Here is a 27,438-nt window from a genome sequence, read left to right on the forward strand (position 1 = left end):
CAGGGAGTAAAGGGTCCTGTGAGGGAGCCGTGGTTTAATAAGGAATTGGAATCCCTTGTGAAAGGGAAGAGGGCGGCCTTTGTAAAGATGAGGCGTAAAGGTTCAGTTGGGGCGATTGAGAGTTATAAGGTAGCCAGGAAGGATCTGAAGAGAGAGCTAAGAGCAGCGAGAAGGGGACATGAAAAGTCCTTAGTTGGTAGTATTAGGGAAAACCCAAAGGCTTTCTATTGGTATGTCAGGAAGAAAAGGATGACTAGGGTAGGTATCGGTCCAGTCAAGGATAGTAGTGGGAAGTTGTGTGTGGAGGCAGAGGAGATTGGAGAGACACTAAATCAATACTTTTCGTCAGTATTCACTCAGGAACAGGACACTGTTGCTGATGTGAATATTGAGTCACAAGTGATTAGAATGGATGGCCTTGAGGTACGTAGGGAAGAGGTCTGGGGAATACTGGAAAGGATGAAAATAGATAAGTCCCCTAGGCCTGATGGCATTTATCCTAGGATCCTCTGGGAAGCTAGGGAGGAGATAGCAGAGCCATTGGCCTTGATTTTTATGTTGTCGTTGTCTACGGGAATAGTGCCAGAAGACTGGAGGATAGCGAATGTGGTCCCCTTATTCAAGAAGGGGAGCAGGGATAGCCCGAGTAACTATAGGCCAGTGAGTCTCACTTCTGTTGTGGGCAAAGTCTTAGAGAGAATTGTAAGGGATAGGATTTATGAACATCTGGATAGGAATAATGTGATCAAGGATAGTCAGCATGGTTTTGTGAAGGGCAGGTCGTGCCTCACAAACCTTATTGAATTCTTTGAGAAGGTGACCAAGGAAGTGGACGAGGGTAAAGCAGTAGATGTGGTGTATATGGATTTTAGCAAGGCATTCGATAAGGTACCCCATGGCAGGCTAATGCAAAAACTGCGGAGGTATGGCATTGAGGGTGCATTAGAGGTTTGGATTAGGAATTGGCTGGCTGGAAGGAGACAGAGGGTAGTAGTTGATTGTATAGGTTCATCTTGGAGCGCAGTTACTAGCGGTGTTCCACAAGGATCTGTTTTGGGACCATTGCTGTTTGTCATTTTTATAAATGACCTGGAGGAGGGGCTTGAAGGCTGGGTGAGCAAGTTTGCGGATGACACGAAAGTCGGTGGAGTTGTGGACAGCGAAGAAGGATGTGGCAGGTTACAGCGCGATATAGATAAGTTGCAGAGCTGGGCAGTAAGGTGGCAAATGGAATTCAATGTAGCTAAGTGTGAAGTCATTCACTTTGGTAGGAGTAACAAGAAGATGGATTACTTGGCTAATGGTAGACTACTTGGTAGTGTGGATGAGCAGAGGGATCTTGGTGTCCATGTACACAGATCTTTGAAAGTTGCCACCCAGGTAAATAGTGCTGTGAAGAAGGCATATGGCATACTGGGCTTTATTGGTAGAGGAATTGAGTTCCGGAGTCCTGATATCCTGTTGCAGTTGTATAAGACTCTGGTACGGCCGCATCTGGAGTATTGTGTGCAGTTTTGGTCGCCAAACTATAGGAAGGATGTGGAGGCATTGGAACGGGTGCAGAGGAGGTTGACCAGGATGTTGCCTGGCATGGTAGGAAGATCGTATGAGGAAAGGCTGAGGCGCTTGGGGCTTTTCTCATTGGAGAAAAGAAGGTTTAGGGGAGATTTGATAGAGGTGTACAAGATGATTAGGGGTTTAGATAGCGTTGACCGTGAGAACCTTTTTCTGCGTATGGTGTCAGCTGTTACTAGGGGACACAGCTTTAAATTAAGGGGTGATAGGTATAGGACAGATGTTAGGGGTAGATTTTTTACTCAGCGGATTGTGAGTTCATGGAATGCCCTGCCAGTAGCAGTGGTGGACTCTCCCTCTTTATGGTCATTCAAGCGGGCATTGGACAAGCAAATGGATGTTATTGGGCTAGTGTAGGTTAGGTGGGCTTGGATCGGCGCAACTTCGAGGACCGAAGGGCCTGTACTGCGCTGTATTTTTCTATGTTCTATGTAAATATCTCAGCAAGAGGCCCAGCAATCACTTCTCGAGCTTCCCACAGAGTTCTCGGGTACACCTGATTAGGTCCTGGGGAATTATCCACCTTTAACCGTTTCAAGACATCCAGCACTTCCTCCTCTGTAATCTGGACATTTTGCAATTTCCCTACAGTCTATATCTTTTATATCCTTTTCCACAGTAAATCATACAATTGTATTTTAATTAATTACCGTTGTCTCCCTGCTCTTGACACATCCCCCCCATTGTTTTAACCTACATTGTAATGATTACCTTTTACACCAGTGATAATCTTTTAACTTAAAAATAGCTTAATTATGAGAGAGAGCGCGAGCGAGAGTGAGGACTAGAAACCTAAACACAAACTGAAGATTTTACTTTCACTTTAAAGACCAGAAATACTCACCAATCCTACGTACCAAACAACTATTTGGTCTGTACCTGCCCACCTGTGTCTCATGATGGCACTGGTCTCACTGCAGGTAGGTGTCACAAGCCATGCCTTTTACCCTTTCCCACTCACCTCTCACTCTGGAGATTTCACTTTTTGAAGTAAGCCTTCCTTAAAACGACCTCTTTCTCCCATGCAATGAATTCCCACTACATTACCAAATACACTCTCTCAACCTTTTGAGTCTCAGGCAAAGTCTCCCTCACACTCCTTATTGCTCCTAGTACATACTTTAAAAGTCATTTTCTCCTATAAAGTTGCCACAGCCCTACCAGGGCTGCACACACATTAGAAAGAGATAACCGTGGTCACCACACTTCAGGCAAGGGGAGATGTTGAGAAGTAGAGTCAGTCAGTACAGGGATTGACCAACACATTCCACCCTGACCTTAAATTTACCTGGACACCAACACATTCCACCCTGACCTTAAATTTACCTGGACTATCTCTGACACCTCGCTCCCCTTCCTGGACCTCTCCATCTCCATTAGTGACGACCGACTTGACACTGACATTTTTTACAAACCCACCAACTCCCATAGCTACCTGGATTACACCTCTTCCCACCCTATCTCTTGCACAAATGCCATCCCGTATTCCCAATTTCTCCGCCTCCGCCGTATCTGCTCCCAGGAGGACCAGTTCCACCATAGGACACACCAGATGGCCTCCTTCTTTAGAGACCGCAATTTCCCTTTTCACGTGGTTAAAGATGCCCTCCAACGCATCTCGTCCACATCCCGCACCTCCGCCCTCAGACCCCACCCCTCCAACCGTAACAACGACAGAACGCCCCTGGTGCTCACCTTCCACCCTACAAACCTTCGTATCAACCAAATCATCCACCGACATTTCCGCCACCTCCAAAAAGACCCCACCACCAGGGACATATTTCCCTCCCCACCCCTTTCCGCCTTCCGCAAAGACCGTTCCCTCCGTGACTACCTGGTCAGGTCCACATCCCCCTACGACCCACCCTCCCATTCTGGCACTTTCCCCTGCCACCGCAGGAACTGTAAAACCTGTGCCCACACCTCCTCCCTCACCTATATCCAAGGCCCTAAAGGAGCCTTCCACATCCATCAATGTTTCACCTGCACATCCACCGATATCATTTATTGTATCCGTTGCTCCCGATGCGGTCTCCTCTACATTGGGGAGACTGGGCGCCTCCTAGCAGAGCGCTTTAGGGAACATCTCCGAGACACCCGCACCAATCAACCAAACCGCCCCGTGGCCCAACATTTCAACTCCCCCTCCCACTCTGCCGAGGACATGGAGGTCCTAGGCCTCCCTCACCACCAGACGCCTGGAGGAAGAACGCCTCATCTTCCGCCTCAGAACACTTCAACCCCAGGGCATCAATGTGGACTTCAACAGCTTCCTCATTTCCCCTTCCCCCACCTCATCCTAGTTTCAAACTTCCAGCTCAGTTACTGTCTCCTTGACTTGTCCGACCTGCCTATCTTCTTTTCCACCTATCCACTCCACCCTCTCCTCCTTGACCTATCACCTTCATCTCCTCCCCCACTCACCCATTGTACTCTATGCTACTTTCTCCTCACCCCCACCCTCCTCTAGCTTATCTCTCCACGCTTCAGGCTCACTGCCTTTATTCCTGATGAAGGGCTTTTGCCCGAAACGTCGATTTCGCTGCTCATTGGATGCTGCCTGAACTGCTGTGCTCTTCCAGCACCACTAATCCAGTACAGGGATTGAACCCATTCTATTGGTGTTATTCTGCATTGCAAACCAACTGTCCAACCAACTGAGCTAACTGACTCCATACTTTAAGTAGTTGATGGATTTCAGGTGTTTGATAGCTAACTGCCACCATCGGGCAGACTATTTTAGCTTATGTACAGTAAAGGCATTCAGCTTTAGGTCTAATACTGATTTCCACTCTAACACTGAACCCAAAAGCAATTTGAAACCAATTGACTTCTCATTTTGATGCAAATTTCCAAATAAAACTCATTCTCCCTCTGTCTCACACAGGTTTAGGCTCTTCACACTTGTCTCCACCATGATTTCCATTTGTCTCTTACCTTTTTTTGTTTTCAGTTTCTTTTTGCATTTGAACAAGTTTGAAAGGAGATTAGTTCAGTTATGGGGAGGTGGTTTAAGCCAGAGGCTCAGGCTATTGCTTTAGAACGTGGGTTCAAATCCTATCACAGCAACTCGTGCAATTTAAATTGACCTAATTAATAGTGATGAACATATTGTCATCTAGTTATCTCTCATTCTTACCAGTCTGTTTGGTGTATATGTGACTCCAGACTATCCTCCAAGCATTTTTCTGGTCTGACTTTCTCTCAGTGCTTTCTGAAAAACATCGCACCTCAAGAGGATGAGTATAGCAACCAAATACTGCAATTGCCAGTACCCCATAAACAAGCTTTTTTAAAAAAAAAGACACTCAAGCTGCTAACCAAAAAGGAGAAGTTTGTAAGTAGGAACACTAATGATTAATCTTATGCTTCATTTGCGGTGGCTACTTTTACACATCATCTTAGTTAACTGGGCACATTATAAATCTAGATTTACCTTTTCCAGTAAGCTTTGGGTGACCATAAATCCCTGTTTTCCAGGGACAGTTCCAGGACAAAGGACTATATCATCAGGCAAACCATATCCCTGGAAGAGTGTCTGAATATTAAAATGAGGACTTTTAATTTCTCAGTCAGGATATGCCTAAGCTTAAATGTAGGACATTACAGAATGTACAGTGTAAGTTGCCTTGGATAAAAGTGACTGCTAAATGAATGAATAAATAAATGCATTAGAGAGAAATGTTTAGTGTGTCTCTGTTGTTATTGCTATTTGCTATAACATTGTTCAGCACGGTTGTAGTTGTCAGACACAATGCTGACTTAACATTGAACACACACAAGATTCAAGGTGCAGTGTCATGTTGAAGAGGTGTTGCCAACAAATGTCATTGCAGCTCTCACAATCAACTTTAAAGGGGTTTTTCAAATACCCCCAAAATTGAAATATCTGTATCATGATCAATTTGTCAGCAATTTCCACATTAAGCGAGACAGGGCATTTATACAAGAATATGATAGCACTGTTATCTAAAACTGTTTTTACAGCTTGGCCATGCATATGCTGTGGGATCAATTTTTGTTCCTGCAAAGTTGGTCAATTCTGGTTACACTGAATAAATAGTGTGCAAAACTGACAATTCTGTTCAGTGTCATTGGATTATTTACATTCGCACCACATAAATGCCAGGCAATGACCCTCTCCAATAAGAAACAATCTAACTGCCACCCCTTGACATTCAATGGTGTTAACATTGCTGAATCCCCCTCTAACAACATCCTGTGGGTTGCCATTAACCATAAATACAACTGGACTAGCCATATTAACACAACAACTACAAGAAAAAGTCAGAGGCTAGGAATACTCTGGCAGGTAACACACCTCTTGACTCCCCAAAGCTTGCGTGCTATTTATAAGGTATAAGTCAGGAGTGTGATAGATAGCTCCCCATTGGCCTGAATGGGTGTACCTCCAATAACTCAAGAAGCTTAACATCATTCAGGCCTGCTTGATGGGCACCCTATCCACAAATATTCATTCCCTCCACTACTGATGCTCATTGGCAGCAGAGTGTGCTATCTACAAGATGCACTGCAGACATTCATCAAAGATCCTTCCAAACCCACGACCACTTCAATCTAGAAGGACAAAGGGCAGCAGGAAAATGGGAACACCATCACCTACAAATTCACTTCCAAGCCACTCACTATCTTGACTTGGAAATATATCGCTATTCCTTCACAATTGCTGGGTCAAAATCTTGGAATTCTCTCCCTAGAGGAATTGTGAGTAAATATACAGCATGTGAACTGCAGTGATTCAAGGGCAGCTAAGGATGCACAGCCAGCCAGCAATGCCCAATGTTCCATGAATAAAAAATGAATTGTCTTGAGTGCACTGCAATACTGCAGTGTCACAGTTGTGGAAATCTTGTGTGCATCTGTTTCAAGTTTGGATGTCACTGCTGAAATGTAGGCTGCTGAATGATTGCTGTGCTGTGCTACATATGTCTGTTTTCAGTCCTTGCAACTTTGTGTTCTTGGATTGGATTCTAAACGTTTGAGCGCATAAGTAGACTTAACTATATCTTTCAAGCCAGTTACTTAATGCAAGGATTTTCAACCTGTTCATTCTAGAGTTTCCATACTTTGGTCTGAATATCTGTCCCATGTTTTTTGACCCAAATGGGAAATGGTTCCTGAACTTGCTTTACTGCACAAGATGATGAAGGTGGAGTGGTAATATTATTGGGTGAGCAATTATTAGAGGATGGTACAGTGGCTCAGTGGTTAGCACCACAGCCTCTCAGCGCCAGAGACCGGGCTTGATTCCAGCCTTGGGTGACTGTGTGGAGTTTGCACAATCTCCCCGTGTCTGCGTGGGTTTCTTCCGGGTGCTCTGGTTTCCTCCCACAATCCAAAGATGTACAGGTCAGGTGGATTGACCACGCTAAGTTGCCCATAGGTGCATTAATCAGAGTGAAATGGGTCTGGATCAGTTACTGTTTGGAGGGTCAGTGTGCACTTGTTGTTTCAAATGGCCTGTTTCCACACTGTAGGGAATCTAATCTAATCTAGACCCCTTGACTAATATTCTGGAGACATGGATTTGAAATTCAACAAAAATCATCAGGAATAAAAATTACCAAGGCTAATGGGAACTGTGTAACCAATATTGATTGTTATAAAAATCCAACTGGTTTATTCATGTCCTTTAGGAAAGGAAATCTGCCATCCTTAGCTGTTCTGGCCTATGTAACTTCAGATCCACAGTGATTGGTTGACTTTTAGCTGCCTTCTGAGCAATTAAGGGTAGGCAATAAATGCTGGCTTAGCCAGCAGTGCACACATCTCACGAGCAAATTATTTTGAAATGATTCACCTCACCAAAAGGGACAACTTGCAGTTAAGCCTGTTTGCTGGATATTCACATAAGGAGGCAGGGTGAGTGCAGAAATTCCTCCAGAAGCAATGACAGGAGCAAGCTTAGGAGGGACAAAATAACTGATTGATGTTTGTATTTTTATTAGGGAATAAATGTTGGAGAAGACTCTCACAAAGAACATCAGACACTGTTCAACGAATTGAGATCACATCCTGAAGTCAAGAAAGCAGATATTGCTGAGATGTACTGGGATGTGGGTCATGAGGATGGTCAAGAAGACAACATGGCACCAGGAACAGGTAAAATGGAAACATTAGCAAATAAATGAATATATTTATATAACTAGTATGTGTGTTTTATAACTATTTCAAAATTAATATTATCAAATTAATAGTAGTGGCAATAAATGTCCACTGCTTATTATTTTGAAGCTTTAGCATCAATTGGCTTCTGTTTCCATGAAAAGAAAATAGTTCTGTGACTTATCGACTTGTGTAGTGCGGTGCTCCTTCAATACTATCAGAGGGTCAGTAATGTCAGAGTTGGGGAGCAGGGCAATGAGAGTGCTGCACTGTCAAGGATGGAGCCAGGACTGAGTGAGCCCTGTACTGTTGGGAATGCCTGAGTTGCAATCTCCTTGTTAACATTAACATTAATTAATTTGTAGCAGTGGTGGATTGTGTTCTGTCCCAGTACACAGTGCAACTGTGAAGAGGGATCCAAACTTTGTTGTTGTCTAACCTCTGACTTTGTTCATGTACAAAGTTTAGTCGATGGCCATTCTGAGCCCAGGATTGTGTGACAGTTGCTGTGTCTCTTTGCCTGGACAGGTGCTATAGAAACACCAGATAGGTATCAGGATGAAACCTGATACTAGCATTGATATCATCCTGTTCAACTTTGCAGTTTTTAGTATTAGCAACAACCAAATCTTTCCAATCAATTGGATTGGTAGGACCCTCACTTTATCTTCAGAAAACAACATTACGAACAAAACAAGAACAAAAATAGCTGGGAAGGCTAAATAGTGGAGAGAAATAGTGTGAATGTTTCAAGCCAATGAGTTTGCAAATGACATAGCTTACAGCTATTATAGCTGGATAAATTAAAATTGGAAATATCCATTTTTAAAGTCATCTAAGTGTGATGCCCATCATTTAGATAGAAAGAGCAATGATAAGTATGATAGATAACTGCCCAGGGAAGGTCAAGTCAAAGACTGGAGGTCTTGGGAACTTAGGGGTAAGACACTTAGAAAACCATTCAGAGGTCAGGCTGGAACTTAAGACCATTGCGTTTTTTATTGTTCAGTCTCCTCCACAGGATTTTGAACCATCTACACTTTGATTGTTAAATGATTGATTACTATTTCCTATGTTTCCCTGTGAGTTTTATTTTAGGCGTAATCAGAGTTGAGGTCAAACAAGACTTGAACTTTTCTAACTAACTGGTTTTATTCAAGCTAATATTGAAAGTACAACAGGTTTTACAGATACATTCACCCACCTGTTTCATTCAGCAACATAACTTAGTATTCAGACTTTCCAGTTCTTCAGGTGAGACTCCCGCCATGCTGCATGCATCTTTGTGGTCTGACTTTCCTTCACTTTAAAATAGCTGCTCTTATTTTATTTCTGGTAGCCCCTCAATGTGAGTATACAACTGGGTAAATCCCATTGTAACAAACTACATATGGAGTCTTTTAACGTGGGGGCTGCCACACTGCAGCCATCACATGGTTCCAGCTGACTAGAAAACACTCTTGCTGTAGGTGCATCAAAAGGATTGTCTGTTTTGGCCACATTATGAACTCATTCATAACTATTAACTGACAAGAGTGTGACCCAAATCTAAGCTTCTAGTCCAGAGGCAGGGCCACTACTGATCCACCACAAAATTTCTTGCTTATTCACTCTTTTCATCTCAGTCGACCAAACAAGTTTTTCAATCACTTTCCATTCTTCTTCTCCCTTGATTAGTATTTAGTGTTATGACAGTTTCCTCCAGACCTTTCCAGATGGTTTATGTAATGCATATGTCTCATCAATACCCCACCATGCCTTAACAGTTCTTCATACTTTGATGTACTGATCAACTTGGGCATTCAGTCGACATTTAATGAGTTGCTGGGATTTCTGAATGCATTGGATGGGACAATGTGAACAGATTATGTGGAGGTACTTGTTTTCCTTATTCGCCCAGGTATTATTGTGGATCCATTGTTGCTGTTGTGAAGGTCTTGGTGAGCTGCAGTCCATTTAGTGGAGCTATACCCACAATACCATTAGGGAGGGAGTTCAAAGATTTTAATGTATCAACACTGATGGAACAGCAATAAATTTTCCAGTCTGGATTGGGTGTGCTTCTTCAAGATAAATGATTTTTAAAAAGAAGGTACTTAGATGTTGGTTAAACTAAAGGTGGACAAGATGCCATGAACTGATGGGTTATGCCCATAGATGCTGTGGGAAATAATTAAAATATTATTTGACCACTGGGGCCACTCACCTCCCAATCTTTTCATAGCCTTGGACCAACATGGGCAAAAGAGATCAAAACCTGCAGTGTGTACCATTTACAAAATACACTGCAATAATTCATCAAGGTATCTCAACAGTAACTTCCAAACATAAGACTTCTGCCACCTGGAAGGCCAAATGCAGCAGATACATGGGAACATAACCATGTATCTGCAAATTCCCCTCCAAGTCTCACACCATCATGACTTTGAAATATATCGCTGTTCCTTCATTGCCACTGTGTCAACATCCTGGAACTATGGGGGTACCTGCACAACATTAGTGGTTCAAGAAGACAGCCCTTCACCACCTTCCCAAGGAAAGGTCCATGCAGTAAGATTTTCTGGCCAATCAGAGGCTGGAAGCTCTTGTGTTCAGTGGTGCCTTGGAGAAGGCTGTTGGCACTGGTGCAAGAGCAGTCAGGTTTGCAAGGATTCAGAACAAATGTAAGTGATTTGGGTATCGTGGTAGAGTGGGGAGGAATGTTCTCAAGTTGGGGTCTGTGGTAAGGGGTGTCAGAATCAGAACTGTAACTGCTGAAACCACATCCTGTCTCATGTCCAGTCCCTTAATCAGGTGCTGATTGACCTTTGATTGCAGTGTCAAAAAGAGAGGCTGATCTTAACCCATGTAATCATAGGCCAGTTCATTTAACATCTACTCAACATATTTTCCACAAAGAAAGATAATGCTTGACAAGTCTGAAAGGTCTCTGGTAGTTCTGAGAAGTGCAGATATTGTGTTGGTGGATTTCTGGAAACTTCTAGAAATCCTATGGTAGCTGTGGAGAAAGTTAAAGGCTATAGAATTAAGGAGGTTTTGGGAAATACATAAATGAAAAACAAAAGTAGCAGTTAAGAGCCACTTTTTCTAGTGTTTGGAAGTGAGTAATGGTGTTCAGTTCTGGCACAATTTCTGTTGACTATACTTTTGATTTCTAGCTAGTTCTGCTAGCATGTTACACAAATGGAGTCAAGTAAAGCTTGTAGGAAAAAGTGAGGACTGCTGGAGATCAGAGTTGAGTGTGTGGTGCTGGGAAAGCATAGCAGGTCAGGCAGCATGTGAGCAGCAGGACAATCAACATTTCAGGCATAAGCCCTTCATCAGGAATTCCTGATGAAGGGCTTACGCCCAAAACGTCGATTCTCCTGCTCCTTGGATGCTGCCTGACCTGCTGTGCTTTTCCAGCGCCACACTCTCGACTCAAGTAGAGCTCGTGCCAAAAAGTATTGAAGTGATCCTTTGCATAAACGGAGCTAATTACAACTCCCTGACCTTCACTGTAGTCATGGAGCAGGATAAGAACAGATGATATGGGAAAGTATTTAATTGGGGAGGGGGAATTGCAATGCTATTTGGCAGGAACTGTGGAGCGTAAATTGGGAGTAGATATTCTCAGGAAAATGCATGACAAAAATGTAGAGGTTGCTGCAAGTGCTGGATAGGATTGTCTCACTGAGGCAAGGAAGGGATGGTAGGGTGAAGGAACCTTGGATGACAAGAGATGTGGAACATCTAGTCAAGAGGAAGAAGGAAGTTTACTTAAGGTTGAGGAAACAAGGATCAGACAGGGCTCTAGAGGGATACAAGGTAGCCAAGAAGGAACTGATTAATCAACTTAGGAGAATGAGAAGGTGGCATAAAAAAACCTTGGTGGATAGGATTAAGGAAAACCCATAAGGCATTCTACACTTATGTGAGGAACAAGAGGATGGCCAGAGTGAGGATAGGGCTGATCAGGGATAATGGAGGGAACTTCTGCCTGGAGTTGAAGGAGGTAGGGGAAGCCCTTAATGAGGACTTTGCTTCATATTCACTCATGAGAGGGACCTTGTTGTTTGTGAGGGTGACATGAAATAGGCTGATGTACTTGAACAGGTTGATGTTAAGGAGAAAGATGTGCTGGAACCTTTGAAAAACATGATAGATAAGTCCCCCGGCGAGACAGGCTAAACCCAGGTTTCTGCAGGAAGCAAGGGAAGAGATTGCTGTGCCTTTGGCGATAATCTTTGTGTCTTCACTGTCCACTGGAGTAGTATCAGATGATTGGAGTGTGTCAGGAAAGGGAATAGAATAGCCTTGGGAATTACAGACTAGTCAGTCTTATATTAGTGATGGGCAAATTATTGGAGAGGGTTCTGAGAAACAGGATTTATGATCATTTAGAAAAGCATAGTTTGATTAGAGATAGTCAGCTTGGCAGGGCATGCCTACATAAGCCTTATTGAATTCCTTTTGGATGTGACAAAACACATTGAAGGTAGAGCAGTGGACGTGGTGTATATGGATTTTAGCATAGCATTTGATAAGGTTTCCCATGGTAGGCTCATTCAGAAAGTAAAGTGGCAGGGAATACAGGGGAATCTGGCTGTCTGGATACAGAATTGGCTGGTCCATAGAAGACAGAGGGTGGTAGTCGATAGAAAGTATTCAGCCTGGGGCTCGGTGACCAGTGGTATGCCACAGGGTTCTGTGCTGGGACCTCTGCCCTTTGACTTGACTGAGGAAGTGGAAGGGTGTGTTAGTAAGTTTGCCGATGACACAAAGGTTAGTGGAGTTATGTATAGTGTGGAGGGCTGTTGAAGGTTGCAACGGGACATTGACAGGATGCAGAGCTAGGCTGAGAAGTGGCAGATGGAGTTCAACCTGGAAAAGTGTGAAGTGATTCATTTTGGAAGATCACATTTGAATGCAGATTACACGGTTAAAGGCAGGATTCTTAGCAGTGTGGAGGGGCAGAGGGACCTTGGGATCCATGTCCACAGATCTCTTAAAGTTGCTACACAAGTTGATAGGGTTATTAAGAAGGTGTATGGTGTATTGGCTTTCATTAGCAGGAGGATTGAATTTAAGAGGCACAAGGTTATGCCGCAGCTCTATAAAGCCATGGTTAGACCACACTTAGAATATTACATCCAGTTCTGGTTGCCTCATTACAGGAAGGATGTGGAAGCTTTAGAGAGGGTGCAGAGGAGATTTACCAGGATGCTGCCTGGACTGGAGGACATGTCTTATGAAGGAAGGTTGAGGGAGCAAAGGCTTTTCTCATTGGAATGAAGTATGAGAGGTGACATGATAGAGGAGTACAAGATGATGAGAGGCATAGATAGAGTGGATAGGCAGAGACTATTTCCAAGGGTAGAAATGGCTATCACGGGGGAGGGGGAGGAACACATAATTTTATGATGATTTGAGGAAGGTTTAGGGGAGATGTCAGTGGTAGATTCTTTCCACAGAGAGTGGTGGGTGTGTGGAATACACTATCGACAGTGGTAGTAGCGTCAGATACTTTACGGACATTTAAGTGGCACTTGGATGGGCACATGAATAATAGTAAACTGAAGGGTATGTACATTAGTTTGATCTTAGAGTAGGATAAAAGGTTAGCACAATGTCGAGGTCCGAAGGGCTTGTGTATTGTGCTGTACTGTTCCATGGAGAAGTAAATTGATAAATCAAAACAGAAATTTCTGAAAAACCTCAGTAGAACTTTTCTGAAGAAGGTTCACTGGACTTGAAACGTTAACTCTGCTTTCTCTCTACAGTTCTTTTGTTATTTTTGTTCATTGATGAACCAGTTATGTTTTTCTAACAACCCATAGAGCCATACAGCATGGAAACTGGCCCTTTGGTCCAACTTGTCCATGCCGACCAAGTTTCCCAAACTAGGCTAGTCTCATTTGCTCATTTGGCCCGTATCCCTATAAACCTTTCATAATCATGTACCTTCCAAACATCCTTTAAATGTTGTAGCTGTACCTGAATCTACCATTTCCTCTGCCAGTTCATTCCACATATGCATCACCCTATGTGTGAAAAAACTGCCCTCTATTTTCCCATTTTTCTGCCTTGTCTATGTCCTCCACTTGTCCTTACATAATCACCAAAAGTCAACAGCATTCAGTCAGTTACATCTATCATTCATTTCCACTGCTTCACTCTTCTACATTTTCACTTGAGAATGTAACTTTTGAAAAAGTTTGCAATTTACATATGAAAAAACTGAAACCAACATGGTCATTTTAACAGATGAGAGACTTAACAAACAATCCAGGTCTTTTTCAATATATAATTTCAGTTACATCACACTGTAAACCTTTACTATAAATTCTGTGTCTTACGATCTTATACTCCAAAACCACCTGATGAAGGAGCAGCACTCCGAAAGCTAGTGCTTCCAATTAAACCTGTTGGACTATAACCTGGTATTGTGTGATTTTTAACCTTTACCATGAATCTTTCTCTCCAGAAAGAACATCTCTACCTGCAGTCTGATCTAATGTAGTAACCAAAATATATCTTTCTCTCTTTGATGTTTTGCACTATTCTTTTCTCTCCAGTCATTTCTCACACTTCTCCACTTGGTCTTGTCTGTGTCGGATATACAGAATATCCTAAATGTCTGCATTTCAAATGCAATAGTTTATCAATAGTCTGAGATTCAGAGATACAAGGTAACTTTATTCGAAGTTAACATGTTTTTCATTCTAACAACATTGTATCTTAATTCACTTTCAATCTCACAATCATGCCTCCCATTGTCTGAGATAATCTATTCAAGGTGTGTGAATCCTTTTTTGTTTTGGGATTTGTCCACTTACTTCTAGGGTGAAATTTCTGCTTATCATCATCGTCTTGGTCGTCTTCACATTCACACTGAATCAACGTTCCTTGTTTTCATTTTGTTACATTTCCCTGCAGCATTGCTTCTGTTTCTTCAGTCAGTGCAGGGATAGTTAGTCCCAAAATAATTAAGACAAGTTGCCAAGTTCAGGCTACATAACAATCCTATGATGAAGCAAGAAGTCACAAAGTTACGTGGAACTCCAACCCAGAAACACATCCAACCAGCCTGTGTTGGTGTTTAATGTTGATATGAGCAGGATTGTAATGAATATTCTCATCCTGTTTCCCTTTTCTTTAGCTGGATATCTCTCCTTTCTAAATGTTGACATGGTTACTGTTTCAATCACCAACTCCTCGAAAATAGTCTTCTTGTTCTTATTCGTTGAGGAGCATACAGGAGACACAGTGTGATGCTTAGTAGATTTAGAGAGGTGGCTATACTGCAGGTTCAGTCAGATAGATGGGTGACTGTCAGGAGATATAGGAAGGTCGTTCAGGAGTCTCCTGTGGCTGTTTGTTATCTATGTCAATAATTTGGACAATGCATGATTAGTAAGTTTGCAGATGACATTAAAATAGGTGGTATTGTGAACAGTGAGGAAGGTTGTCAGAAATTGCAGCAGGACCTTGATCAGCTGGGGAAGACGGCTGAGAAATGGCAAATGAAGTTTAATATAAATAAGCGTGATTCTTACATTTTGGAAAGTCTAATCAAGGTAGGAGTCTCATGGTGAATGGTAGGGCCTTGAGGAGTGTAGTGGAACAGAGGGACCTTGGAGTTCTGGTGCACAGTTCTCTGAAAGCGGAGTCACAGGTAGACAGGGCAGGGAAGAAGGCTATTGACACACTGGCCTTCACCAGTCAGGACATTGCATATACAAGTTGGTAAGTTATGTTGCAGTTATACAGAACGTTGGTGAGGCTGCACTTGGACTATTGTGTTCAGTTTGGCCATGTTGATATAGTAAGGATGTTAATAAACTGGAAAGAGTGCAAAAGAAATTTACAAGGATGTTGCCAGGACACGAGGGTTTGAGTTATAGGAAGAGGTTGGACAAGCTAGGACTTTTTTCTTCAGAGTGTAGGAGACTGAAGGGGGGGACCTTATAGAGGTGTATGAGATCATGAGAGGCATGGAAAGGGTGAATGCACTCAGTCTTTTTCCCAGGATTGGGGAATAGAGGATGAGAGGGCATCAGTTTAAGGTTAGAGGGGAAAGAATAAAGGAACCTGAGGGGCAACTTTTTTTTTGACACACAGACTATACATATTGGAATGAGCTGCCAGCGGAAGTGGTTGAGACAAGTACGTTAATAATATTGAAAAGGCATTTGGACAAATACATGGACAAGAAAGATTTAGAAGGATATGGGCCAAGTGCAGGGAAATGGGGCTAACATGGGTGGGCATTTTGATTGGCATGGACCAGTTTGAAGGGCCTGTCTCCATGCTGTAGGACCCTATGACTCCTGTAGTTCATTGAAAAGACCCACTCAGACCAACTTAATCAATACTAACCTTGCCACTATCTCGGAAGACATCTATGCTTTAGGATCCAGTTCCTCTGCCAGAAATTGCATCATTCAGACCTGTTTGACGAGTTTTCTCCCAGAAGGGAGTTTTACTTTTGGCCAGTGGGAATTTCATTACAACACAAGTATATCTGAAGATGTGTGTGTTTCATATCAAAGAATTAGCATAGAATCCCTACACTCTGGAAGCATGCCATTATACCCAGAGTTTGCACCGACCCTCCTAAGAGCATCCCACCGAGACTGCCTTCCCCATCCTATCCCCATTACCCCACTTTTCTGTGGTTAATCAACCTATCCTACAGAGCCCTGGACACTATAGGCAATTTAGCAAAGCCAATCTACCTAACCTGTACATCTTTAGACTGTGGGAGGAAACCGGAGCACCTGGAGGAATCTCATTTGGACACTGGGAGAATGTGCAAACTCCACACAGCCAGTCCCCCAAGATGGTGAGGCAGCAGTGCTAACCACTGAGCCACTGTTCTGCCACAGGTTGTACATGTTCAAACTTGTGTTACGACACAGGGTAAACTCTCCTGCTTAATTTAAAATCAGCCACACAGAAAATATTTATCCCGTGCAGTAATGTGTAAAACTTCGAGCGGCCAAGAATGATTTAAAGTAAAAATTAACAACTTTATTTCTTGAAGTATAACAGAGAATAATTAGCTAACAACTATGTACAAGTCCTTCCTCTAACTTTTTACCTTCCCTTCTACAATACTAGTCCGATAAAATTCCCAATTAAGATTTACAAAGCAACGCTTCTTATTTCAAAACCAGGCAGCTATTAGTTCTTGTCTTCGGATCTTCCTGTGTCATCTTTTCTCCTTGTTAGGAATTTCTGTGTCATAGGTTACTGATCGAAAAGGTACTTTTGAGAGCTATTTTTCAAGCATCTGTTACATGCTATGACTTGGCAGTTCTCCCCTCAACTGTTCAATTTTCCCCCGGTCTTATACCCCAGAGCATCAGCTTGTGTCATTGGCTTTTAAGACTGTCAATATAATCAATTCAAACTTGATTGGAAATTGGTACCTTTTCAGGGTATAATTTAAAGTGATTGGCCGAATTCAAATTTGTTTTTGTCTCCAGGCAACGAACTAATCAAGTTGTTCGACCCAGTGTTACATTGTTGCCTTATTGAGAACACTTGATGCTCTCTTAAAGGTACATCCACATCTTCATAACACTTGGATTTTGCAGACTGCCTCTCAGGCTGCTGTTTGTGTAAATAGGAGCTCACCCAAGATCAGATCTTGAACAGCCACAGAGTCTCACCTTAAATTGTGTTTCCTCTCCTGACACACAACTGTATACCCCTGTGGAACCAGATGGAAATGAAAAAGAATGGTCGTTGAGGTTATTTAATCCTTCATATGTATACCAGCTCTTTTAAGGAACTATCTAGTTTCTCCGGTCTCCTCTTTCCAATTGCCCTTCAAAATATGTATCCAGTTCTCCCTTGGAAAGATCAATTATGCTGTATATGCTTCCATTGTCTTTTCAGGCAATGCCTTGCAGATCTTTTGCCGAGAAACAGCTTCTCCTTGTCTCTTCTAGTTCTTTTTAAAATTGTCTTAAATTTCTGTCGTTTGGCTGCTTCCTGTCCTCTCACAGGCAACAGTTTCTCTTTATTTATTCTAACTATAATTCTTATTCTTGTGTTTCAGCACTAGTTTTGTTCATGGGTTGGGATTAAACTAAAGTCTTCAAAAAAGAACCTTTTGAAAAAGGTGCCTGAACAGGACAGAGTGAAATTTTAAAAAGCAATTCACATTTCCAAAGGAGGGTTTCTCTCTTCCAAATCTTAAATTAAAATATGACTAAACATTGGAAACTATAACTGTAACAAGAACTCAATTGCTTCCTGAAATTCCTTTTAGAAATGGCCTCTCAACCAATGTATTTAGAATTCCTTGTCATGCTAACAGATGGTCTTTGATAAAGTCTATCTCTCAAAGCTTTTGGTTTTATTTCCTGTTATTGGGAAACTTTTTTAAAAAGGCAAGAGAGTATTTTGGTTTTCCAAAAAAGGATTGGAGGAGGAAGTTGTTATCAACAATTGAAATGAAACAATGTGAAGTAGCTGTGTACGTGACAGTTACAGCAATAGCAAGATTACTATTCAGGATCCCTGAAGGGAGCACAAAATTGTTTGATCAGATTGTACATCAGAAGTTTAGTTATCAGCCGAGTGTCCATTAACGTAAGTGCACAGACAGGCAGATGACTGGTCAGTGCTCTCCCAAAGATCCTCTGAACCTTGCTGTGTGTGACTGGTGATGTTGGTAGAGCAGGGTCTGTTCAACACAGTTTGAAAGCAGTAAATAAATGGACAGTGGCCAAAGGTTGTCCACTGGTGCACTCTGTTTGGGATAGAAATGCATCACCTTACAACTGTGCCTCCTGGCTTGCCATTGCCATGTAACCCGTACTCCTGCAAGCTTGCAGCCGGTTAAATAAAGTCACAGAACTAACACGACTGCTATATGCGTGTTGGTGCTAAGTGTTGAAAAGCTGTATACAGGCACAGCTTCTAACAGAGAAATGTTCAGACATGCTGAAAGCTGCAAAAAACTATAGACAGGAAGCCATAAAAGAGGAACAACGAATCATCCAGAGCTGAAAGCACAGGGTAACAAATGATATCTGTGAATTTTCCTCTCCTGGTATTGATCAAAGTGAAAGATGATATGAAACAGAACTGGCAGTGTTTCCATTCAAGTGGCAAAACTGAGATTGCAACAAATATATTTAACACTTTAGTCATTGTGGCATCCCTGATATTGTGATGAGGGACAATAGCTCTCAGTTACTCTCAGAAGAATTCAGCTACTTTATAAAGGTTTGTAAAATTCAACACCAGACATCATCTCCACACTATCCCCAGTCAAATGGAAAGGCTGAAGTGACAGTGAAAATTATCAAAGGATTCATAAAGAAATTGAGCAAATCATGCACAAAGGTATATGAGGCAATACAAGAGAGAAGAAACATATCAACTGAAGGCATGGAAAGTAGTCCAGTACAAAGACTCATGTCACATCACACACAAAACTATTCTTCCATAGAAAAATACAGCGCAGTACAGGCCCTTTGGCCCTCGATGTTGTGCCGATCCAAGCCCACCTAACCTACACTAGCCCACTATCCTCCATATTCTGGATTAGTGGTGCTGGAAGAGCACAGCAGTTCAGGCAGCATCCAATGAGCAGCGAAATCGACGTTTCGGGCAAGAGCCCTTCATCAGGAATAAACCCCTAATCATCTTGTACACCTCTATCAAGTCACCCCTAAACCTTCTTTTCTCCAATGAAAACAGCCCCAAGTGCCTCAGCCTTTCCTCATACGATCTTCCTACCATACCAGGCAACATCCTGGTAAACCTCCTCTGCACCCGTTCCAGTGCTTCCACATCCTTCCTGTAGTATGGTGACCAAAACTGCACACAATACTCCAGATGCGGCCGCACGAGAGTCTTATACAACTGCAACGTCAGTTATAATAATTCACGTCTAACACACTGGATGGGATCACCAAGGATTGGGTACAATGCTGATTTTACACCTGGTTCAACTTTCCATTGATATTAAATTTTGGCATTTATATAAATACAACTTTGACCTGAGCCTGTATATTTCCCACCTGGTGAATGACATTAATATTCCTCCTTGGCTTTTTGCAAAACAGTTCCACCTACTGAGAATTCCCCTTCCTGTTTCTCAAATATTATTAAGACCTAGATTCACTGGAATTCTCACTGAGCTTTGTCGTGGGGCAATATGGAAGAGAACCATCAGTGATGCATGGGGCTCCAATGCAAAGACACAGCTTGACTCTAGTGAGGAGAAAGATGAAAGGTGGGGGTTCAAAGCTGGGAAGAGAGTCAGGAACTTCAGTGCTGAATCAATTTACTTACACCTTTTTATATCAGTACTTTATTGGGGGGAGGGAGGGGCTGCAAAAGAAGATCAGGACTGAGATGAGGAATGTTTTGGAGGGTTGAGACATTGGAACAAGTTGCACAGAGAGCTGTGGGACAGATAACTTTTTTTAATATTTAAGACTGAGGTAGGTTTATTTTTGATCAGTAGGAGAATCAAGAGTTAAAGGAAAGGGGTTGCAAAGTGGACAAAAAAAATGCCAATCAGCTATGATCTTATTGAACTGGCAGCACAGGTTTGAGGGGCCAAATGGCCGACTCTTGTTACTGTTTCTTGTGCTGCCTGTTGGGTGCAAGGGCCCAGCAACAGGATCAAAATACTGGTGCTTTAACATGGGGCATGTGAGGAAAAGTATGAGTTGACAAAAAAATGTGAGAAGATGACGTTCACATTGGGTCAGTTTTTCTACTGGAGGTAACGTGAGAGGTGGTGAGAAGGGGAAATAATTAAGTTAGGTCTGGAGAGAAACTTGCCACTTTCTTATCACCTCAACAATTAAGTGTTAGTTGAGAAGGTCCATGGGTAACTTTCTTAACTCATGAATAATTAAGGTCTTTAAGAGGTCAATAAAAGGCCACGTAAGGGTCTCCACTCACCATTCCCTGCATGCAAGAAGGGTGGCAAGTTTCCAAACTGGGGCTTGAAAGTTGTCATTTGGAGGCACAGATGGCTCCTTTATGTTCCTGCTCAACATAGTTCCTCAAATCCCTTTCATTGTATTTCTATCTGTTATAAGCTGAAGCTACTCACTAAGTCCACATGGGAATTTCATGCAGAACAGATGGAAAATAATGGGTCACATGCAGCCAGTGGACTCCCCTTCCAGCCATGAGCACCAGTTGCCTGTCTGGTATTTAGACAGAAGGTGAAATCTCAAACTAATTTTGGCTGTCACATTCAAAATGTTTTCTTTTCAATGAATGAGGTGGGATAGATTTCTCTGGGTCATAACCTGAATGCAAAGGTTTAAAAATCAAGGAATAGAAGAAATTCGATGGGAACATTGCCCTGTAGGAAATAGAACTCATTCCAGATTATGACTGTTTACCCCACATTCTGAATTCTGCCAGAAACTTTGAAATGCACAAGGGATCATTGCTGGGTCCATTGTTGTTTGTCACTTGTATAAAAGATTTGGATTAGAATTTAGGAAGCACAGTTCGTAAGTTTGGGGATTACACTAAAATTGGTGGTAGGGTAGACAGTGAAGAAGATTACTTTAAGATCACAAAGGACCAATGGGCTGAGGAGTGGCAGATTGAGTTTAATTTGGATAAATGCAAGGTGTTGCATTATGATAAGGCAAACAAGTGTAGGACTTGCACTGTTAATGGCCTTATGGAGTGTTATCAAAGAGAGAAACCTCGCGTTCAGGTACATAGTTCATTGGGAGTTGCATCACAAGTAGGTAATTTGGTTTGATTTATTATTGTCACATACTGAGATACAGTGAAAAGTATTGTTTTGCGTGCTAACCAGAAAAATCATGTCTTACATTGGTACTTCAGGGTAATAGAACGGAATACAGAATATTGTGTTACAGCTTCAGATAAGGTGCAGAGAAAGATCAACTCTACGATATGAGGGGCCCCTTCCTATGTCTGATAACACTTGGGAAGAAGTTGTTCTTAAATCCGTTGGTATATTCTTTTCAAACTTGTATCTTCTGCCCAATGGAAGAGGATGAAGAGACGAACCAGGGTGGGAGTGGTCTTTGATTACATTGGTTGCTTTCCCGAGGCAAAGTAAGATTAGACAGGGTCGGTGTTAGGAAGGTTGGTTTTCATGATGGACTGGGAATTTACAACTCTCTAATTTCTTGCAGTCTTGGGCAGATCAGTTTCCACACCAAGCTGTGATTCATCGGGATAGGATGCTTTCTATGGTGAAGCTATAAAAATTGGGAAGAGTAATTGAGATCATGCATTTCCTTGGTCTTCTGAGAAAGCAAAGGCGTTGGTGTGCTTTCTTATCTGTAGTGTCGACATGGATGGACCAGGCTAGGTCGTTCATGATATTTACTTCTAGGAACTTGAAACTTTCAATGACCTCCACCTCAGCACCATTGATACTGGCAGGGATGTGTCCTCCACTCAACTTCCTGAAGTTGATGACCAACTCCTTCGTTTTACTTACTATAAGGCAGAGATAGTTTAGTGGCATGGTATAAAGAAATAATCTGTCTCTTTACTGTACTGTATCGTCATTGTTTGAGATCTTACCCACTGCAGTGGTGTCATCAGCAAATTTGTAAGAGGAGTTAGAGCTGAATTTGGACAGACGGTCATGTGTAGTTAAGGAGTATAGAAAGAGGCTGAGTACGTAGCCTTGCAGGACGCTAGTGTTGAGCATTATTGTAGAGAAGGTGTCTATCCTTAGTGATTGTGGTCTGTGGATCCAGTTGAAGAGAGGGAAGCAAGGTCCTAGGTCTCTGAGTTTGGTTGGGATTACGGTGTTGAAATTGGAGCTAAAGACAATAAATAGGAGCCTGATGTCGATGTCCTTGTTATCCAGATGTTTCAGGGTGAGTGTAGGACCAGGGAGATGGCATCTGCTGTGGACCTATTACGACAGTTGGCAGATTGTAGTGGACCAGGGCAATCTAGGAGGCTGGAAGAGGATGATTGGCATGCTTGATTTCATTGCTCAGACCATTGAGAATAGGTGTTGGAATGTCATGTTGCCATTGTACAGGACGTTGGTGACGAAGGGCATTATTAAATTGGAAAGGGTACAGAAAAGATTTACAAGAGTGTTGCCAGGGCTGGAGAGTTTGAGTTATAGGGAGAGGTTGAATAGGCTGGGACTTTTTTCACTGTAGCATAGGAGGTTGAAGGGTAACCTTAGAAGTTTACAAATCCTGAGGGGCTGAGATAAGGTGAATAGCAAAGCTATTTATCTACATGGATTTTACCAAGGCTTTCAACAGGATCCCTCACAGTAAGCTCATCCAGAAGATTCAAATGCATGGGATCCACAGTGACCTGGCTGCTTTGATTCAGAATTAGCTTGGCCGTAGAAGGCAGGTGGTAGTAGTAGAAGGGTGTTTTTCTGGCTGGAGGTCCATGACCAGTGGTGTTTTGTAGAGATCCATACTGGGACCTCTGCTGTTAATGATATATATAAATGAAAATGTAGTTATGTGGCTTAGTAAGTTTGCAGACGTGCAAAGATGGATAGTGGATAGTGTTGAGGGTTGTCAAAGGATACAACAGGATATAGATCAGTTGCAGATAGGGGGTGGAGAATTGGCAGTTGGGGTTTAATCTAAGTAAGTGTGAGGTGCTGCGCTTTGGAAGATCAAATGTTAAGGAAAAGCATAGAGTTAGTAGCAGGCCCCTGAACAGCATTGGTGTAGAGAGGAGTCTTGGGGTTCAAGTCCATAGCTCCCTGAAAGTGGCCATGCAAGTAGATAGGGTGGTAAAAAAGATGTATGGCATGCTTGCTGTTATTGGTCAGAGAGTTGAGCACACGAGTCAGGATGTCATGTTGCAGCTTTATAATACTTTGGTTAGGCCACACTTAGTATTATATTCAGTTCTGGTTGCCACGTTAACGGGAGGATGTAGAGGGTGCAGAAGAGGTTTACCTGGATTAGAAGATATGAGCTAATAAGGAGAGGTTAGAAAACTCGGGTTGTTTTCTCCGAAGTGACAGAGGCTGAAGGGAGATTTGATAGAAGCCTATTAAAATAATGAGATGCACAGATAGAGATGACTGTCAGAATCTTTTTCCCAGAATTGATGTGTCTAATTATAGCGGGCATTTAGGGTGGGGGGTGGGGGCAAGTTCAAAGGAGATGTGAGGAGCAAGTTTTTTTTAAACACAGGGACTGGCAGGAGTCTGGAATGCACTGCCAGAGGTGGTTGTAGTGGCAGCAGATATGATAGGGTCAGTTAAGAGATTTTAGGTAAGCACATGAATACGTGAAATATGGACCAAGGACAGGCAGAACAGATTAGTTTAATTTGGTGTCATGATCAGCACAATATCTTGGGCCAAAGAGCCTGTTTCTGTGCTGTACTGTTCGGTATTCTGTCTTTTCCCTAGGGTATGGCAGATCAAAACAAGAAGGTGACAAGAGAAAGATTTTGTTTGCCCAGGGGGTGGTTCCTATGTGGAATGAAATGCCAGAGAAAGTTGTAGATGCAGTTACAGTCACAACATTTAAAAGACATTTGGACAAGTACATGAATAGGAAAGGCTCGGGGGAAATGGGCCAAACGCAGGCAAGTGGGACTAGTTTAATTTTGGAAACTTAATCTTTGTTAAATAAAAGCACAACAGTCTTCCAGCACCTTGCCTGTGGCTATCGCTGATACAAATATCTCTGCTAGGGGCCCCAGCTTTCCATGATGTCTTGGGCTGCATTTGATCAAGTCCTGGAGATTTAACTACCTTTACCCTTTGCAAGACCTCTAGCACCACCTCTTCTGTATTATGAACTGTTTTCAAGACATTGATATTTATTTCGCCGAGTTCACTAGCTTCCATGGTTTTCTCCACACTCAATACTGTTGCAGAGTATTTGTTTAGTTTCTCTCCCATCTCCTGTAGTTCCACAGTAATTCTTCAATGTTACTTTGTTCTCTGCCTGCCTTTTCTATTTAACTTACTCCCTGTACTTTCAAACTACCTTCAGCCTTCCCTTTTATCTGACTACTGCTTAGGATCCCCATCTCCCTCCTTACTAGTTTAAAGCCTCCCAACTAGCACTAGCAAATCTCCCTGCCAGGTTATTGGTTCCCCTTCAGGCCAGATGCAACCCATCCCTTTTGTACAGGTCACTTCTGCCCCAGAAGCGATCCCAATGATCCAAAAATCCGAATCCTTGCCTCTGCACCCTCACCTTGATCTCCTTCCACCTATCAGCCTCACTTTGACCTCCTTCCACCTATCACCCTCACCTTGACCTCCTTCCACCTATCCACCCTCACCTTGATCTCCTTCCACCTATCGCATTTCCAACGGCCCTCCCCCAAGCCCCTCCTCCCTACCTTTTATCTTAGCCTGCTGGACACACTTTCCTCATTCCTAAAGAAGGGCTTATGCCCGAAACGTCGATTCTCCTGTTCCTTGGATGCTGCCTGACCTGCTGCGCTTTTCCAGCAACACATTTTCAGCTCTGCACCATCTCCTCAGCCACTCATTAATCTGCTCTATCTTCCGACTCCTAATATCAGTAGCATGTGGCACTGGGACTAATCCAGAGAGATTACTGCCCTCAAAGTCCTCCTTTTTGGTATCCTTCCCACATTCACTTTGCAGAACTCATTCCTTTCTCTACCTATGTTATTGGTACCAATGTGTACAATGACTTCCAACTGCTCGCTCTCCCATTTGAGAAATTGCTGCAACCGCTCTGAGATGACCTTGACCCAGGGATGCAACACACCATCTTGAAGTCTCGGTCATGGCCGCAGAGTCACTTGTCTGTGTCCCTGACTGGACAATCCCTGTAACAATTCCTCCTTTGAACTGTGACGAACACCGCTTAACAGAAGATCCAGCCATAGCTTCCAAGACCTGGCTGCCATTGCTACTTTCTTCTAAGAAGCTGTTCCACACATTCCCATAACAATATCCCAAAAGGTTTATTTGTTTGAGAGGGATAGCCACAGGGGACTACCTTTCTACCTCTCCCAACAGTCAGCCATCCACCTGACCATACCTATGGTGGGACCACCTCTCAAAAGCTACTATCCATCGCACTCCATACCTCCTGACTTCACCTTAGTGACTTTAAATACCTCTCTAGCTGATCCAAACAGTCTGAACTATTCCTTGATCTCTACGTCTGACAGGAGGAGAATACTGACTGCTATCCTTGCCCTTTAAAAATTAGCTAACGTAGACTTACTTAAAGCATCTATATAAGCTCAAATCCAGCATTTGCACAATCTTCCTACTGACACCCTGTGCAGGGAGAACATAATGCCTATATTTTATACTATAAGGTCTACAAGATGTTCTAAGTATAACCTTTAAAAGGCCTGCCCTCCCCTTGCCTACCTTCTTTAGATTTTAAGCGTGCAAAAAAGTTCTTAAAGTGTTGAAATTAAGTTAAATATTGGAGCTCCCTCCACTACTAAAATGATCCCTTTCTGGAGACCTGGACAACTGTGTGGAACAGGCTACTATACTAAACTCCATGCCTCCCCATCTGTCCTTCCTCCCTAACTTTTGTTTTAGGCTGGTGGTGAGTTTAACCTGAGGGTCACTATGCCTCAAGTGAGGGGCAAGATTGAGAAGCTGCATGTATCAGAAACCAAATGCACTGTATTTACTCATTAACAGCAGCTTCTAAAGTTGCAACCTCTACCACCTAGAAGGCCAAAGCAAGCAGATGCATTGGAACGTCACCACCCAAAAGACTCCCTCTGAGCCACACACCATCCTAACATGGAATTATATTGCTGTTCTGGAGTGAAATCCTGGAATGCCGTCCATAGTTGCATTATGGATGTCACCACTCCCCAAGAAGTGCATGACGTTCAAGAAGGCAGCTCACTACTACTTCTTCAGGAAAATTAGGGATGGGCAGTAACTGCTGGTCTAGCCCACTTCACATGAACAAGTAAGAACTTGGGTGAATTGAATTAAGATACAGCTCTGCCATGATCTAATGGAATGGTGGAACAGGATCAAGCAGCCTCCTGACTTCCATTATAGGCTGTGGTTGTGTATTGAGGAGTCTTCCACTAGCACCAATTCTGATCGTCCCCACTATTGCCTGGGCACCTGTCAAAACAATTAACAATTACTGTTTATAGATTAGTTCATGAATTCATTAACATTGAGATAGAAGAATATATTTGGGATCTCAAGATGTTCCTACATGGGACTACAAAATGCACACACCGTTGGGGTAAGTATCTGTAAATGACCACAGCTGGGCAGTCCATGCTCTCACTCTGGTGCATGGACAGTATAAGACCCCAGTGTGGGGAATAGAAAACATGATGAACCAATGTAAGGGATGGGCAGTGTAAAGCTGCAATGTGTTGGAGGAGAGGAAGAATGAGGCCCTGGTGTGTGAAGGTAGGTAGTATGAGGCCCTAACATAAGAGAGGAGGGGCAGTGTGAAGCTCCTAATGGGAGTGCGGGGGAATGGGCATTGAGAGGTCCCATGGTAAGTGGGGAGGTTGGACAACGTGAGGCTCCAGTGTCTCAAATTACCAGATTAAGTGCTTTCAGTGTTGGTTGAGGGATAAATATTGACCAGCACATCATGGACATTTCTTCAAAATAGTGTAGCAGTATTTTTCACATCCAGATGATGAGATTGACAATACTTGGTTTACCATCTAGTCTGGTGCTCAAGTCTCTGGAGTAGGTGTTTTAATGAGAACCTTCTACCTCTGCAAAAACTAGGCCATGGCTAATACCTAACACTGTGGATACAGAAATGA

General features: G+C 42.8%; 1 protein-coding gene across 1 annotated transcript in view; it reads left to right on the forward strand.

Annotated features, from left to right (window-relative positions):
* Positions 1–27,438, forward strand: part of lrrk1 (leucine-rich repeat kinase 1) — a 258,601-nt gene that overhangs the window by 19,004 nt on the left and 212,159 nt on the right. The window contains exon 2 of the mRNA XM_072564899.1: positions 7,545–7,698. Coding sequence (XP_072421000.1) covers positions 7,641–7,698 — 58 coding nt within the window. The 5' untranslated portion in view covers positions 7,545–7,640. The remainder of the gene's footprint in view (positions 1–7,544; positions 7,699–27,438) is intronic.

This window comes from Chiloscyllium punctatum, chromosome 48, assembly GCF_047496795.1.
Source record: "Chiloscyllium punctatum isolate Juve2018m chromosome 48, sChiPun1.3, whole genome shotgun sequence".
NCBI lineage: Eukaryota > Metazoa > Chordata > Chondrichthyes > Orectolobiformes > Hemiscylliidae > Chiloscyllium > Chiloscyllium punctatum.